Below are 16,714 nucleotides of genomic sequence, written 5' to 3' on the forward strand. Positions count from 1 at the left end.
GCAGTGGTTTTCAATGGATTTCGGTAGTTTTCATTTCTTTTCTTTTTTTTTTTTTGCAGAAAACCACAAAAATACTTTACATTTTGTTTGTTTTTTAACCACACAATTACTCCACACTCAATTAATTAGACTTAATATTGCCCAGATAAACTTTCCATTTTTTGAATAAGTTAAAGTAAAAGACATGCACATCTTGAGGGGCATTTTAGTCAGTTTAAAGTTTTTACCGTCATAAATATAAGGTTGTGTGTGTTTTATTGTGCTGTAAAAGTCATTTACATCATTTAGCCTCTCGTTTGTGTATCTTCGTGTAATTCTTCTCCGAGACGCTAGATGCCGTGTCACTGTTTTGGTTAGCATTAGCATTAGCATTAGCACTTAGCATACAGGAAGCTAACTCCATTTAGTCACAATTTCATCAAAAACCTTAAACTAAACCCGGATTTATTTTGTAAACTCACGGCGGAGATTGTTCACATTAAGTTCGAGACGTTAATGTTTAAACCGGAGCAGAATTATGATGATTATTGGCGGTAAAAGCTGATCTAATGTTAGCTTCAAAAATAATGTCTGGATGTTTTTTACAGTTACAGAGGGAGTTTACTGTTTAAACAAACGTAACTTTTACAGGTTCCACCTCTACAGACGAGGTAAGGAAAGGGTTTAATGATGTCCGTGGTTTTCAGGACATTTATTACACAATTATTCAGTTATTATTGTGTTTTGGCAAAAGTCACAAGTAGAGAATTGACTTTTAACTAGAACTAAAGCAGATTTAAAGATTCTGTCTGAACCAAGACTAAAGCAGGACTAGACCAGGACTAAACTAGGACTAGACCAGGACTAGACCAGGACTAAACTAGGACTAGACCAGGACTAGACCAGGACTAAACTAGGACTAGACCAGGACTAGACCAGGACTAAACCAGGACTAAACCAGGACTAGACCAAGACTAAACCAGGACTAGACCAGGACTAAACCAGGACTAGACCAGGACTAAACCAGGACTAGACCAGGACTAGACCAGGACTAAAGCAAAACTAGACCAGGACTAGACCAGGACTAAAGCAGGAATGAACCAGGCCTAAACCAGGACTAGACCAGGACTAGACCAGGACTAGACCAGGACTTAAGCAGGACTGAACCAGGACTAAAGCAAGACTAGACCAGGACTAGACCAGGACTAAACCAGGACTAAACCAGGACTAGACCAGGACTAGACCAGGACTAGACCAGGACTAGACCAGGACTAGACCAGGACTAGACCAGGACTAAAGCAGGACTAAAGCAGGACTGAACCAGGACTAGACCAGGACTAAAGCAGGAATGAACCAGGCCTAAACCAGGACTAGACCAGGACTAGACCAGGACTGAACCAGGACTAGACCAGGACTAGACCAGGACTAAAGCAGGACTAAAGCAGGACTAGACCAGGACTGAACCAGGACTGGACCTGGACTAGAGAAGGACTAAAGCAAGACTAGACCAGGACTAGACCAGGACTGAACCAGGACTAAACCAGGACTAGACCAGGACTGAACCAGGACTGAACCAGGACTGAACCAGGACTACACCAGGACTACACCAGGACTACACCAGGACTACACCAGGACTAGACCAGGACTAAAGTGGGACTAAAGCAGGACTAAACCAGGATCAAATCAGGACTGAACTAGGACTAAAGCAGGACTGAACCAGGACTAGACCAGGACTAGACCAGGACTAAAGTAGGTCTAAACCAGGTCTAAACCAGATCTAATGCATAACGTTGTAGTTGTGTGTAAAACATTTAAACTCTCTTTGTTTCTTTTCCAGGATGATCTGCCAGTTCTTCATTCTGTCGTCCAAAGGAGACCACCTCATTTACAAAGACTGTATCCTTCACTTTCCACAGTGTGAAATATGAAGAGGATTTAACTTTAACAAAGCCCGTGTTCCACTCTCTCCGTTCTAACGTCTCCTCATCACAAACACACCCTGAGTCCTGTTTTGTTTCATTCACAAATGTCATAAGTTTGCCTCCCTAACGCCCCCGTCAGTCCGAGGGGAGAACAGCAGCGATGTGGTTCGAGTGTTTTATGAAAAAGTCACAGCTCTGCCCGGAGACCAGCCTCCCGTCGTCATGGTAACTCACATTCACTCTATAATAACAGTGTTGTGTGTGAGTTTACATCATTACATCATGAGTAAAAATATTAAAAGCGCCTGTTTAAAAATGTACTTGAAGAGTAAAAGGTAAAAGTATTTCATGTAGATTTTGAGGGCTTATAAAGTCTTTAAATGTGGTGATTTTGATTGAACAGGAACAATTGAATCAGTAGTTTTTGTTTTTTTTCTGATGTTATTTGTATATTTTTGTTTGTTCAAACTCTGAACGTGTTAAAAATAAACCTTCAGCCTTTTCAGCAGGTCTCACGCAATAATTAAAATACTTTTAGTTTACTTTTTCAGTCCAGTTCAAAAATGTAGTGGAGTAGAAAGTACAGATACTGCTCTCAAATGTAGTAAAGTAAAATAAAAAGTGTACAAATGTGTATTTAAGTATTTATGTGAGTGCAGGTGTCAGGCTTTTGGTCACATTCACTGGTATCTGTCCAAATGGTTCGACATTAAAAAAACGTCCCAATATTTAATTCTCTGTTTTCTGTTAAATCTGTTAAACTTTTACTACAACATGTGACCAGCACCCGACCGTAAAAATGTCAAAAAGGAGCTCTCATCCTCAAAGAAAGACACATACTGGAACATTATCCGCTCAAACAAAATCAGACCATTGCCAGTCTGATTAAAACATTAAATCTGATTAAAACATTAAATCTGATTAAAACATTAAATCTGATTAAAACATTAAATCTGATTAAAAAAAAACATTAAATCTGATTAAAAAAAACCTTAAATCTGATTAAAACATTAAATCTGATCAAAACATTAAATCTGATTAAAAAAAACCATTAAATTTGATTAAAACATTAAATCTGATAAAAAAAAATAAAACATTAAATCTGATCAAAACATTAAATCTGATTAAAACATTAAATCTGATAAAAAAAAAAAAACATTAAATTTGATCAAAACATTAAATCTGATAAAAAAAACACATTAAATCTGATTAAAACATTAAATCTGATTAAAACATTAAATCTGATTAAAACATTAAATCTGATTAAAAAAAAACATTAAATCTGATTAAAAAAAACCTTAAATCTGATTAAAACATTAAATCTGATCAAAACATTAAATCTGATTAAAAAAAAAACCATTAAATTTGATTAAAACATTAAATCTGATAAAAAAAAATAAAACATTAAATCTGATTAAAACATTAAATCTGATTAAAACATTAAATCTGATAAAAAAAACAAAACATTAAATTTGATCAAAACATTAAATCTGATTAAAACATTCAATTTGCTGGTTATGAATTGAATTGTCCACTGCGACACGCCCACTGTGACACGCCCACTGTGACACGCCCACTGTGACGTCCGCTCTTCCTTCTCCAGTTTTATTTTCTTAATTGTTGAAACTTGTAGGATTCTGCAGCGTCGCGTCGTCATTTTGTACTGAATATTGTGATTTAAAATGTGTAAATTAGAACAGAATGATCCACAGAGATGAGAACCATAGAGACTCAAATAAAACAAAATGGCCGATTTAAACATTTCCGTCTTTTCCAGAATCATAAGGATGTGTATTTCGTTCACGTGAAACAGGGAGGACTGTTCTGGGTCGTCACCACAAACTCCGCCTCTTCTCCCTTCACCATCATCGACTTCATCAACAAGTAAAACTCCTCCCACTGCGTCACGTTCAAGACACTCAAATCAGGCTCAAACCATAGCTGCACATACAGCCACACCACCTAATGACATCACAAGGTGTAACAGAGTGTTGTGAGCTGTGCAGAGGGATTTAAAGCCCCACTGTGGGACATTTCCTCAGTGTTAAAGCTTCACTGTGGGACATTTCCTCAGTGTTAAAGCTTCACTGTGGGACATTTCCTCAGTGTTAAAGCCCCGTGTTGTGTTTCAGGCTGTGCTCTCTGGTCAAAGATTACTGTGGGACTCTGAGTGAGCGCTCGGTGCAGCTGAACTTCGCTCTGATCTATGAGCTCTTAGATGAAGTGGTGGTACGAACTCTCTGTGGCTCTCTCTGTGGCTCTCTCTGTTCTCTCTGTGGCTCTCTCTCTCTGTTGTCTCTGTGGCTCTCTCTGTTGTCTCTGTGGCTCCCTCTCTGTGGCTCTCTCTCTCTGTGGCTCTCTCTCTCTGTGGCTCTCTCTCTCTGTTCTCTCTGTGGCTCTCTCTCTCTGTTCTCTCTGTGGCTCTCTCTCTCTGTTCTCTCTGTGGCTCTCACTCTGTTCTCTCTGTGGCTCTCTCTCTCTGTTCTCTCTGTGGCTCTCTCTCTCTGTTCTCTCTGTGGCTCTCTCTCTCTGTTCTCTCTGTGGCTCTCACTCTGTTCTCTCTGTTTCTCTCTGTGGCTCTCTCTCTGTTCTCTCTGTGGCTCTCTCTCTCTGTTCTCTCTGTGGCTCTCACTCTGTTCTCTCTGTGGCTCTCTCTCTCTGTTCTCTCTGTGGCTCTCTCTCTCTGTTCTCTCTGTGGCTCTCACTCTGTTCTCTCTGTGGCTCTCTCTCTCTGTTCTCTCTGTGGCTCTCTCTCTCTGTTCTCTCTGTGGCTCTCACTCTGTTCTCTCTGTGGCTCTCTCTCTCTGTTCTCTCTGTGGCTCTCTCTCTCTGTTCTCTCTGTGGCTCTCTCTCTCTGTTCTCTCTGTGGCTCTTTCCTTGTTCACTCTGTGGCTCTTTCTCTGTTCTCTCTGTGGCTCTCTCTGTTCTCTCTGTGGCTCTCTCTCTCTGTTCTCTCTGTGGCTCCCTCTCTGGTCTCTCTGTGGCTCTCTCTCTGTGGCTCTCTCGCTCTGTTCTCTCTGTGGCTCTCTCTGTTCTCTCTGTGGCTCTCTCTCTCTCTGTTCTCTCTGTGGCTCTTTCCTTGTTCTCTCTGTGGCTCTTTCTCTGTTCTCTCTGTGGCACTTTCCTTGTTCTCTCTGTGGCTCTTTCCTTGTTCTCTCTGTGGCTCTTTCCTTGTTCTCTCTGTGGCTCTTTCCTTGTTCTCTCTGTGGCTCTTTCTCTGTTCTCTCTGTGGCTCTTTCCTTGTTCTCTCTGTGGCTCTTTCACTGTTTATCTGCTTTTATTTTGAAGGATTACAGTGTTTTCTCTTTTATTTTGTAGGATTTCAGTGGTTTATTTATCTGCTTTATTGTTAAAGATTATTTGTTTTGTTTTATTTTGAAGGATTATAATTTTCTTTTGTTTTATTTTGAAGGATTACAGGGGTTTTATTTCTTTCATAGGATTATGGGTCTTGTTTTATTTTTGTTTCATATGTGTTTTATTTTGAAGGATTATGTTTTTTGTTTTATTTTGAAGGATTATAATGTTGTTTTGTTTTATTTTGAAGGATTATAATGTTCTTTTGTTTTATTTTGAAGGATTATAATGTTCTTTTGTTTTATTTTGAAGGATTATAATGTTCTTTTGTTTTATTTTGAAGGATTATAATGTTCTTTTGTTTTATTTTGAAGGATTACGGGTACATCCAGACGACCTCGTGTGACGTCCTGAAAAACTTCATCCAAACTGAAGCTGTGAGCTCCAGAAGCTTCAGCCTCTTCGACCTCAGCAACGTGGCTCTGGTAAATAAACAGACGAGTAAATAAGTAAACAAACAAACAAACAAACAAACGAGTAAATAAACAGACGAGTAAATAAGTAAACAAACAAACAAGTAAATAAACAGGTGAGTAAATAAACCAATAGATGTGTAAATAAATAAACAGACAAATAGATAAATAGATGAATAAGTAAACAAAAGAGTAAAACAAACAGATGAGTAAATAAACAAACAGATGAGTAGATAAATAAACAAACAGACTAATAAATAAATAAACAAATAAATGAGTAAATAAATGTACAGATAAATAAATAAACAAACCGACGAGTAAATAGCAAGTTAATAAATTAGTTAGTAAACAAACAAACAAGAAAATAAAAGAAAAGTAAATAGAGTAAGAAATGATTAAATAAATAAATGAATAAATAAACATAGAAACAACTAAATAAACAAACAAACAAATAAATAAACAAAGCAAGTTAATAAATATACAGACAAGTAGGTAAATAAACAAATGAGTAAATAAATAAACAAATGAGTAAATAAATAAAGGAGTAAATAAATAAGAAAGGAGTAAATAAATAAACAAATGAGTAAATAAATAAACAAATGAGTAAATAAATAAACAAAGGAGTTGCAGGTGGGGACGTCAGGTTTATTTGGTAAATGGATGAATGTGATTGTTGAGGTCATAAAGTTTGACTGAACCTGGACACAGAGCTGTTCTGACCTCTGACCTCTGTGACCTCTGACCTCTGTGACCTCTGTGTGAATCAAACTGAATGAAGCACCACTTTGTGTTTTTGTTTTGTAATTATTTGTATTTTCGTCCATGTGATGATTTTAATGTGACTTTTCAGTTTGGAGCCGAGACTCAACAAAGCAAAGTGGCCCCAAGTTCAGCAGCAACGCGACCCATTCACCAACGAGAACAGGTACAAATACTACTACTGCAAATACTACTACTACTACAGTTCAGCAGCAACGCGACCCATTCACCAACGAGAACAGGTACAAATACTACTACTGCAAATACTACTACTACAGTTCAGCAGCAACGCGACCAATTCACCAACGAGAACAGGTACAAATACTACTACTGCAAATACTACTACTACTACAGTTCAGCAGCAACGCGACCCATTCACCAACGAGAACAGGTACAAATACTACTACTGCAAATACTACTACAGTTCAGCAGCAACGCGAAAGTACTCCTGCTACCACTACTACAAGTACTGCTGTTGTTACCTCAAAACCATTTACATCAACATGTCTGTACTGATTCTAATACTGCTGCTACTACTACTGCATATACTACTATAATTACCTCAATCACTATTAATACAAACACTACTACTACTACTACTACAGTTACTTCTATTCAACTCCTGTGTTTTCTGTTTCAGGGGAAGAGTGAGATTTTCGTGGACGTTGTGGAGAGACTGACCGTCGTGATCGGAGCAAACGTGAGTCAAATCTGTTTTTTTAGATTCAAACCATAGATTGTTTATATCTCTGGGCTTAGCTAACCTGCTAGCTGCCGCGGCGTTACAAACAGGAAGTGATCATGGGCGCACTTCCGGCTCCATCGACTCTTGGTCTTAAATGTTCGTATTAACCCTCTACATGATCCTGGGGTTTTTATTTCATTATTGTGTCTGTAAATCAAGATATGAACATTAATAACAGACAAATCAGGTCCTTCTTTCCTCGAGGTCGCTCCTTCTTACATTAGCAACAGGTTAATTGACAGCGTTGCTAAGTCCTTTCTTTAAATTTTTATAATGGTATTACACTGGTCCCTCGTTTACCGCGGGGGTCATGTTCTAAAAATCACCCACAATAGGCGAAACCCGTGAAGTTTCATCTTTATTTTTTACATTATTCTCTCTGTTTTTGTCTGTAAAACCCCTCACCACACACTTTATACACTTTTCTCACACAGGCGTTAACATTTTCTCACATTTCTCTCTCGTTTAAACTCTCTCAAAGTTCAAACCTTCGTCGGCGTCTTTGTCGGTGCAGAACGTTTCATCGACATTGTGGGTTTTGTCGGTGGAGAAAACAAATTGCAAACGTACAGCACTTCAGAGTCACACTGAGATCCAACGTTTATGTAAATTTCGTGTGTGTGTCCAGGGCATGCTGATGAAGGTGGACGTGGAGGGCGAAATCCGAGTGAAATGCTACACACCACGATGCTCCGGTCAGAATGATACACAGGGAGGGCATCTGACACACAGGGAGGTTTGGGTCTCTGCATTCTGTAAAGTGGAGCAACAGCCCCCTCTACTGTGAGGGGGAAAAAGGACTCGCATGATTCTTATTTTCAAAGACATAGTCTGAAAAATACATTATTCTGAGCTGTTCTGGGGGCTGTTCTGCATGTACGTCTTTGGTGGAATGTTCAGCAGTTACCATGGTGACACAACACACACATTAGCGTCGTCTGAAAACTCAAGCAAAAATACAAAAGTGATTTAAAGAGCAGATTTTCAGGAGTCTGTGATCAGTTGATTGAGTGACTAAGTGAAAAACTGTTGGCTAATGCTAATGCTAATGCTAATGCTAGCTTGTGACTGTTATTTGAGAGGGACTTGTTTAACAGCACAGATCAGCTCACCTGTTGTAATTCAGATAAATCAGCTCTTTATGATCAGATTGTGTTAAAACAAACTAAGATTAAAGTCTAATTTGAGTGAGAGCGTCAGACAGATCAGTGCCTCCGGTTAGCTTTGCGTTTCTAAATTGTTCTTGTGAATGTTTTCCGTTTCCTTCAGAGATGAGGATCGGTCTAAACGAGGAGTTCAGCATCGGCCGCTCTCAGCTCAGAGGTAACACGCCTGTAACATGTGACGGGAGGGTGGCTCAGGGGGTCAAACTGACGCCGTGTAACCAAAGGGTCTGCGGTTTAATCCTGGATCAGACATGTGCATACTGTTGACCTTGAGCAAGACACTTCACCCTCCCCCTTTATAAACATGAAGAGGTTTTAGATCGCTCAAAAAATACCCCCTCTTTAATACCCCACAGAAGTAAATACCTCCTCTTTAATACCCCAGAGAAGTAAATACCTCCTCTTTAATACCCCAGAGAAGTAAATACCTCCTCTTTAATACCCCACAGAAGTAAATACCTCCTCTTTAATACCCCACAGAAGTAAATACCTCCTCTTTAATACCCCACAGAAGTAAATACCTCCTCTTTAATACCCCACAGAAGTAAATACCTCCTCTTTAATACCCCACAGAAGTAAATACCCCTCTTTAATACCCCAGAGAAGTAAATACCTCCTCTTTAATACCCCACAGAAGTAAATACCTCCTCTTTAATACCCCAGAGAAGTAAATACCTCCTCTTTAATACCCCACAGAAGTAAATACCTCCTCTTTAATACCCCACAGAAGTAAATACCTCCTCTTTAATACCCCACAGAAGTAAATACCCCTCTTTAATACCCCAGAGAAGTAAATACCTCCTCTTTAATACCCCACAGAAGTAAATACCTCCTCTTTAATACCCCACAGAAGTAAATACCTCCTCTTTAATACCCCACAGAAGTAAATACCCCTCTTTAATACCCCAGAGAAGTAAATACCTCCTCTTTAATACCCCAGAGAAGTAAATACCTCCTCTTTAATACCCCACAGAAGTAAATACCCCTCTTTAATACCCCACAGAAGTAAATACCTCCTCTTTAATACCCCACAGAAGTAAATACCTCCTCTTTAATACCCCACAGAAGTAAATACCTCCTCTTTAATACCCCACAGAAGTAAATACCTCCTCTTTAATACCCCACAGAAGTAAATACCTCCTCTTTAATACCCCACAGAAGTAAATACCTCCTCTTTAATACCCCATAGATATTAAAAAGTGCAGAAACATAATTGAGCTGAATTCTAGACATTCGATTTTATAATGTTGTGTTTCCCTAAATCCAGTACCTGTGTTTGTTGAGCTGTTGCCCTTTCACCAGAGGCTCTGTGGTTAGATCTAAGTGTTGAAGTTGTGTGTTTGTTGTGTGTTTGTGTTTGTAGGTTATGGAGCCGGGGTGAGAGTGGACGAGTGCAGCTTTCACCAGAACGTCAAACTGGACGAGTTTGAGTCCAACCGAATCCTCAAACTCTGCCCCTCACAGGGAGAGGTAAGAATTACACTCATATATACTGAAATATACTGATATATGTAGAGGAGGAGGTGTCTGGGGAGAGGGAAGGCTCTGTATCCGTGTATTTCCTGTACTTACAGCAGACAGTGATGCAGTACCAGCTGAGGGAGGAGCTGCCCTGTGCTGCTCCGTTCAGACTTTTCCCCACCGTCGAGAGAGACGCCTCCGGACGGTAACTTTACTATGAGTACTGCTACTACTACTACTACTACTACTACTACAACTACAACTACTAAGGGCTGAGAGAGACGCCTCCGGACGGTAACTTTACTATGAGTACTACTACTACTACTACTACTACTGCTACTACTACTACTACTACTACTACTATTACTACTACTACTACTACTACTACTACTACTACTACTACTACTACTACTAAGGGTTGAGAGAGACAGTAACTTTAACCGGACAGTAACTTTACTATGACTACTACTACTACTACTACTACTACTACTACTACTACTACTATTACTAAGGGCTGAGAGAGACGCCTCCGGACGGTAACTTTACTATGAGTACTGCTACTACTACTACTACTGTAATACTACGGCTACAACTATAACCAGGACAAAGACACTCCTATTACTACTACTGCTATTATTATTACTTTTACAACTACTACTGCTGCAAAACTACTACTGTAATACTACTGCTATGAGTGCTACTGACGTTACTGACGTTACACATGACACGATAAACATTTTATCACTTTAAATGATCGTGACCACATCAAGTTCATTTAAACCCCTAACGCTGTACAAGAGCGTCCTCTAGTGGCCTGTGGAGGTATTTCAAAGACGAGTCAAAATCAAGGCATTTGAATTTAAAATATATAAAGCTCCTGTATGACACAAAGCTGAAGTCATGTTCTAATGTTTCCTCCTCAAAAACAGACCTGGAGTTGTGTTTTGTTTCATTCACATGTTTGAGTCGCACTTTATTATTAGTCTGTAACATCTACAAAGATCAAAACGCTCTGTTCCACCTTGTGATGTCATCAAGTGGTGAAGTGAACAGCTCCTTTTACCTTTAGTTCAGTCGAGATAAGTGGCAATTCCAGGACTGAAATGATCCAAATGATTCTAGAAATGAAGGTGTGTGGAGTTTAAAAACACAGTGGAGCACATGATGACATCACAAGGTGGAACAGAGTGTTTTCAGTTTGAGAGAAGAACTCAGCCTAAATCTGCAGGTTTTGTGTGTTAAACATGTGAGAATGAAACAAAACACAACTCCAGGTCTGTGTGAGACGAGGAGACATCAGCTCAGAGGTCAGAGGTCAGAGTCACGTGGGGCTTTAAGTCTTTAGATGATATTTTAGTTGGAGACTGGTCACTCTCAGCCTTTGGTTTGTTTTGAAAGTCTCTTTTCTCTGTTCACAGATTACTGATGTACTTGAAACTGCGCTGTGACCTGCCCCCCAAAATGTAACTGTCACTCACAACACACAGGGAGGGCATCTGACATGATCTGACACACGGGGAGGGCATCTGACATGATCTGACACACGGGGAGGGCATCTGACTTATTTCCTCTTGTTTTGTTCAGCGCTGCGATAAATGTGGAGGCGTCGGTGCACGTGCCCAAAGGCTCCGTGAGGTCAGTCATTCAAATCAAAACACAGGGAGGGCATCTGACACACAGGGAGGGCATCTGACACACAGGGAGGGCATTTGACACACACGGGGAGGGCATCTGACACACAGGGAGGGCATTTGACACACACGGGGAGGGCATTTGACACACACGGGGAGGGCATTTGACACACAGGGAGGGCATCTGACACACACGGGGAGGGCATCTGACACATACAGGGAGGGCATTTGACACACAGGGAGGGCATCTGACACACACGGGGAGGGCATCTGACACACACAGGGAGGGCATCTGACACACACGGGGAGGGCATCTGACACACACGGGGAGGGCATCTGACACACACGGGGAGGGCATCTGACACACAGGGAGGGCATCTGACACACACAGGGAGGGCATCTGACACACAGGGAGGGCATCTGACACACAGGGGGACGTGCCCAAAGGCTCCGTGAGGTCGGTCATTCAAATCAAAACAAATGATATGACTGAGGAAAATAAATGACGTCTATAACGACTTAAACAAACTCACTGAGACTGAGCCAGAGTCTGAGCCAGAGCCAGAGTCTGAGCCAGAGCCAGAGTCTGAGCCAGAGCCAGAGTCTGAGCCAGAGCCAGAGCCTGAGCCAGAGTCTGAGCCTGAGCCAGAGTCTGAGCCTGAGTCTGAGCCAGAGCCAGAGTCTGAGCCAGAGCCAGAGTCTGAGCCAGAGCCAGAGTCTGAGCCAGAGCCAGAGTCTGAGCCAGAGCCAGAGTCTGAGCCAGAGCCAGAGTCTGAGCCAGAGCCAGAGTCTGAGCCTGAGCCAGAGTCTGAGCCAGAGTCTGAGTCTGAGCCTGAGCCAGAGTCTGAGCCAAGTCTTGAGTCTGAGCTGAGTTGAGTCTTTAGATCAGTTTGAGCCTTTTGGTCAAGTTTTCCTCAAGATTTAGTCAAATACTTGTTTTAGTTTTACAGAAATGTGGAAAGCAACTAAGTACAAATACTCACATTACCGTAACAGAGTATATTTTTGTGTTTATTTAACTGTTCTGAGACGTTTAAATCCGCCCTGTTCTTCAAACTGTTCAGATGTTTGTCCATGTTCTGGTCGTTTCTTCTCGTTGAGCCTCTGAAGTTTTATTTGGACTGATTCATGTTTGAGTTTAATCTTTAATCCACTAGTTTCAAGACGCCATTTTCTCAGTCGACCCCCATTTACCCTCCACCAGGACACGCCCACTGTGACGTCCGCACTTCCTTCTCCAGTTTTATTTTCTTAATCAGTGATACTTGTAGGATTCGGCAGCGTCGCGTCGTCATTTTGGTGGGCGTGTCACAGTGGGCGTGTCACAGAGGAGGTTAAACGGGGGGCGATTGACAAAATGGCGTCTTGAATGTCGTCGATTAAAGATTAAACTCAAACATGAATCACTCCAAATACAACCTCAGAGGCTCGACGAGAAGAAACGACCAGAACATGGACAAACATCTGAACAGTTTGAAGAACAGGGCGGAGTTAAATAAACCTCCAAACATTCTTTATTTGTTCGGGATCGCCTTGGAAACTCGGTCTTACGTCTCAAAAGTCCTTTCTGCCAATGACGTGGAGGGTGATCTGTTTGAGACCTGTCCGTGTTGAAGGAGCCTGATTTGATTAGTAAATGTCTGATGTAAATGTTGTGTTTCTTGAGCTGATGTTCCGTCTGTGTTTGGACAAAATGAACGCACTCTTTTACATGAGCTGACTCGGTGGGGCCCTCAGACGGAACAGACTCTCAAATATTTAACCTGAATATCTATATAAAACGACTTTTTTTTTTTTCCTCTGTGGCCATAATGAGCGTTGTTACATTTGGAGGAAAAATGGTGAAGCTTATAAACCTGAGAACACCATCCAAACTGTAAAATACGGGGGTGGCAGCATTGTGTCGTGGGGCTGTTTTGCTGCGGGACAGACTGATGCACTTCACAAAGTAGATGGCATCACGAGGAAAATACTGAAGCAACATCTCGAGTACACCAGCCAGGAAGCACAAATGAGTCTTCCAAATGGACAATGACTCGAAGCATACTGTCAAATGGTTACAAAGTGGCTAAAGGGTAACAAAGTCAATGTTTTGGAGCAGCCATCACAAAGCCCTGATCTCAGTCTTATTGAAAATGTATGGACAGACCTGAAAAAGGCCCGTGTGAGCGAGACGGTCCACAGACATGGCTTAGTTACACCAGATCTGTCAGAAGGAATGGGCCAGAATTCCTGCCAACTATTGTGAGAAGCTCGTGGAAGGAAATCCAAAACGTTTGACCCAGATCATACCGTTCAAAGGCAATGGTACAGAATACTAATAAAATGTATGTAAACTTCTGACTCTCATTATTCTGGCATTTAGCAAACAGTAAAAGCCAAAAGTTAAATCTGTCAACTGGTCAAAACGTTGCAGGAGTGAAGACGCTCAGCTGCTCATCCAAGTCGCCTCTTCAGTTTAGGTCAGATTGCTGGTGGACGGCTCATTTGGGTCTGATGATGGAGTTGTAAATTGGGGAAAGGTGAGGTCTCAGGTCCCCATCCTCCATCTGGCAAATAGAAATAATTTTGTTCATCCTAATTGACCTAAAACAGGATAAATTTAGTCTGATTTCATGTCAGACGGAGAGAAACAAAAGCGTATGTGTGGTTTTACATAGTGTATGTAAACGTCTGGTTTATTCTGTATGTTGTAAATAAAAAGTGTAGAATAACTTTAAAAAGGCCTTTACCCTTTGATGACATGTTAGGAGTTATGTCCCTCGTTCAGACCTGGTTTTAGACCTGGTTTAGTCCTGGTTCAGACCTGTGTGGCAAAGACATACATGCAGAATCCCCCCAGTGTGACATCACTGTTGATATTTTTCCACCTCTATATCTGTGTCTTGTTCGTAGGCCTGTGTTTGTTTACTTACACAGTTTATTTGTTTGTTTGATTTGTCCCAGTCTGTCTCAGGAGCTGAGCAGTCCGGACCAGAGCGCGGAGCTGAAGCCTCAAAGCCGCGTGGTCGTGTGGTCCATCCCAAAGGTCAACGGAGGAACGCAGCTCTCCGCCCTCTTCAAGGTCACTGGTCTATGCACGTTATACACACAGAACACAGTCCAGACCCGCACAGAGAGAACACGCAAAATCCAACACAGGCCTGAGTCCAATCAGAGACCTTCTAACTGAGACAAGAGGGCTAACCACTCTGCCACTCTTTGTCACATTCAGAAATACATGAGACAGGTCAGACTTCTAATTCCACTAAAACATAGTTAGTGTAGTTAATTATGTTTAAGATTTTACTCAAATTCGTGCCTAGTTTTTTTTGTATTTTTTAATTTTGTCAAGGTTCATAATGTCACTTTCTGGTTGGACACAGGATGTGACATAACTGTTACCTGGCGACCATAATGTAAATAAAGTCCAAAACGTCTAAATGACATGATAGTTCTGATTAGACTCATAAATAAATGACGACACCTTTATTTAGTTAAATGAAGGTTTAAACTGTCATAAAACTGCGTCTCACTGCTGCCCCCTTGTGCCTGCAGGTGGACGTGCCGGGCCTGTGCTCCTCATCTCTCCTGGAGGTGGCGCCAGTGGGGCTCAGCTTTGAGGTTCCCAAATGGACCTGCTCTGGGCTCCAGGTCCGGTTCCTGAGGCTGAGTCCAGTACAGCCCAGTCCTGGAGAGAGATGGGTCAGATACATCACACACTCAGACTCCTACACCATCAGGATCTAAGAGGAAACAGGAAGTGACCTGTGGGCAGGGACATTTAAAGAGCCAATCAGGATCCAAGAGCAAACGGGAAGTGGACTGAGGGCGGGAACTCTAACAGAGCCAATCGGGATCCAAGAGGAAACAGGAAGTGGACTGAGGGCGGGAACGCTGAAAGAGCGAATCGGGATCTAAGAGGAAACAGGAAGTGACCTGTTACGTTTCAGATTTGGTCGAGGTTGGGAATCATGACATAACGCTGTAGAATACCATAAGTGTTACCTAGCAACCATGTAGTACACTGGGCCAAAGCTCCTGTAATGTCACAGAGATTAATATCTGACAAATAAAAACAAAAAACACCTTCATTTTGTTGTAATCATATTGAAAGTGTCAGAAAAAAGTGTTTCTTGTGTAAAATTGTCCCAAATTTTGGACAAAATTCTCCCAGTGTGATGTCATCGGTGTCACGTCATCAGTGTGATGTCATCACATGTGACGTCATCTGTGTTTCATTTACACATGTTTAAGGCACAAACACTGCATATTTAGGCTTCTCTCAAATCTTTTGAATCATTTCAGTCCTGGAATTTCTAATCTCGACTGAACTAAAGGTAAAAGGAGCTGTAAACTTGAAACTTCCACTTCATGACATCACAAGGAGGAACATTTTGAGCTTCATAGATGTAGATACACAACTCCAGGTTTGTGAGAAGGTCACAACATTAAAACACGGAACATGGAAAACATGATTCCATGGAAATAGAAAGTTAAAGCCAGACTTTGGAACATTCTTCATGGGGTTAGATAAGTTTAAAGTCATACAGTGTAATATTACAGCAAAACGAACAACATTTCCATGGAAACTCCAGGCCAAAGGAGAGTCAGGTTTGTGGAGAGGAGAGCTTGCTCACAGTAAGGACGCATCGTTTTATTTGTTTTTCAGAGCAATAAACACTTCCATTATGGGCCTGCAGCACTTTGTTGTGATTATGTTTACTATGATTTTGATTTAAAATGTGCAAATAACATAATGATCCACAGGTGTCAGAGATGAGAACAATAGAGACAGAAGTGGAGCGCTCCGTGATGACCTTGTGTGTGCGAATGTGCTGCTCATTGACAGAAACACTTTAAATAGTTGCTGAATCATATTTCCAGCGGCTCCACTTCTGCCCCAAACTTCTGCTTTTTATTTATTTATCTATTCATGTGTCTAATGCCGATCATGTTTCCCACAAGTGTCTCTGTACCATCAGCACTTTGGAGAGTCTCTACTGCAGGAACTGCTCTGTTTGTTAGACTTTAATCTGAGCTTTTTTTTAGAACAATCTGAAAGAACTGATTTATCTGAGCTACAACAGGTGAGATGATTTGTGTAGTTACACAAGTCCCTCTCATAGACTTTATAAATAAATGGACATAACTATCCAGCCACAGGAATAGGACGCTCTTTTGACGCCATTGACTCGATTGAAAAACTGTCCTCTCTCTGTACCTGCTGCTGTCAGACTCACCATCATTTTGCTCTGAAAATGTTCATCTTAACCTGCTCTACATGACCTTGGAGTTTTTA

The 16,714-nt window shown here is 41.2% G+C and overlaps 1 protein-coding gene across 1 annotated transcript; it reads left to right on the plus strand.

Annotated features, from left to right (window-relative positions):
• The first annotated feature begins 343 nt into the window (after positions 1-343).
• Positions 344-15,506, plus strand: ap4m1 (adaptor related protein complex 4 subunit mu 1). The gene is made up of 16 exons (XM_033978254.2): positions 344-650; positions 1,817-1,875; positions 2,041-2,126; positions 3,679-3,785; positions 4,034-4,130; positions 5,573-5,683; positions 6,522-6,596; positions 7,071-7,130; positions 7,804-7,870; positions 8,445-8,498; positions 9,705-9,811; positions 9,916-10,007; positions 11,221-11,265; positions 11,387-11,437; positions 14,380-14,497; positions 14,971-15,506. Exons 2-16 carry the CDS (start codon positions 1,818-1,820, stop codon positions 15,160-15,162), a joined length of 1,320 nt encoding a protein of 439 aa, XP_033834145.1. The 5' UTR covers positions 344-650; position 1,817; the 3' UTR covers positions 15,163-15,506.
• Positions 15,507-16,714: the final 1,208 nt, after the last annotated feature.

The sequence above is a fragment of the Periophthalmus magnuspinnatus genome, chromosome 14 (assembly GCF_009829125.3).
Source record: "Periophthalmus magnuspinnatus isolate fPerMag1 chromosome 14, fPerMag1.2.pri, whole genome shotgun sequence".
Classification (NCBI taxonomy): Eukaryota; Metazoa; Chordata; class Actinopteri; order Gobiiformes; family Gobiidae; genus Periophthalmus; species Periophthalmus magnuspinnatus.

Bases quoted from the DNA above. Each gene is read 5' to 3' on its own strand.
- ap4m1 (XM_033978254.2), top strand. From the start codon at position 1,818: ATGATCTGCCAGTTCTTCATTCTGTCGTCCAAAGGAGACCACCTCATT. The intron at 8,499-9,704 runs GTAACACGCCTG...TTGTGTTTGTAG, and splicing joins CGGCCGCTCTCAGCTCAGAG to GTTATGGAGCCGGGGTGAGA. The intron at 11,438-14,379 runs GTCAGTCATTCA...GATTTGTCCCAG, and splicing joins GTGCCCAAAGGCTCCGTGAG to TCTGTCTCAGGAGCTGAGCA.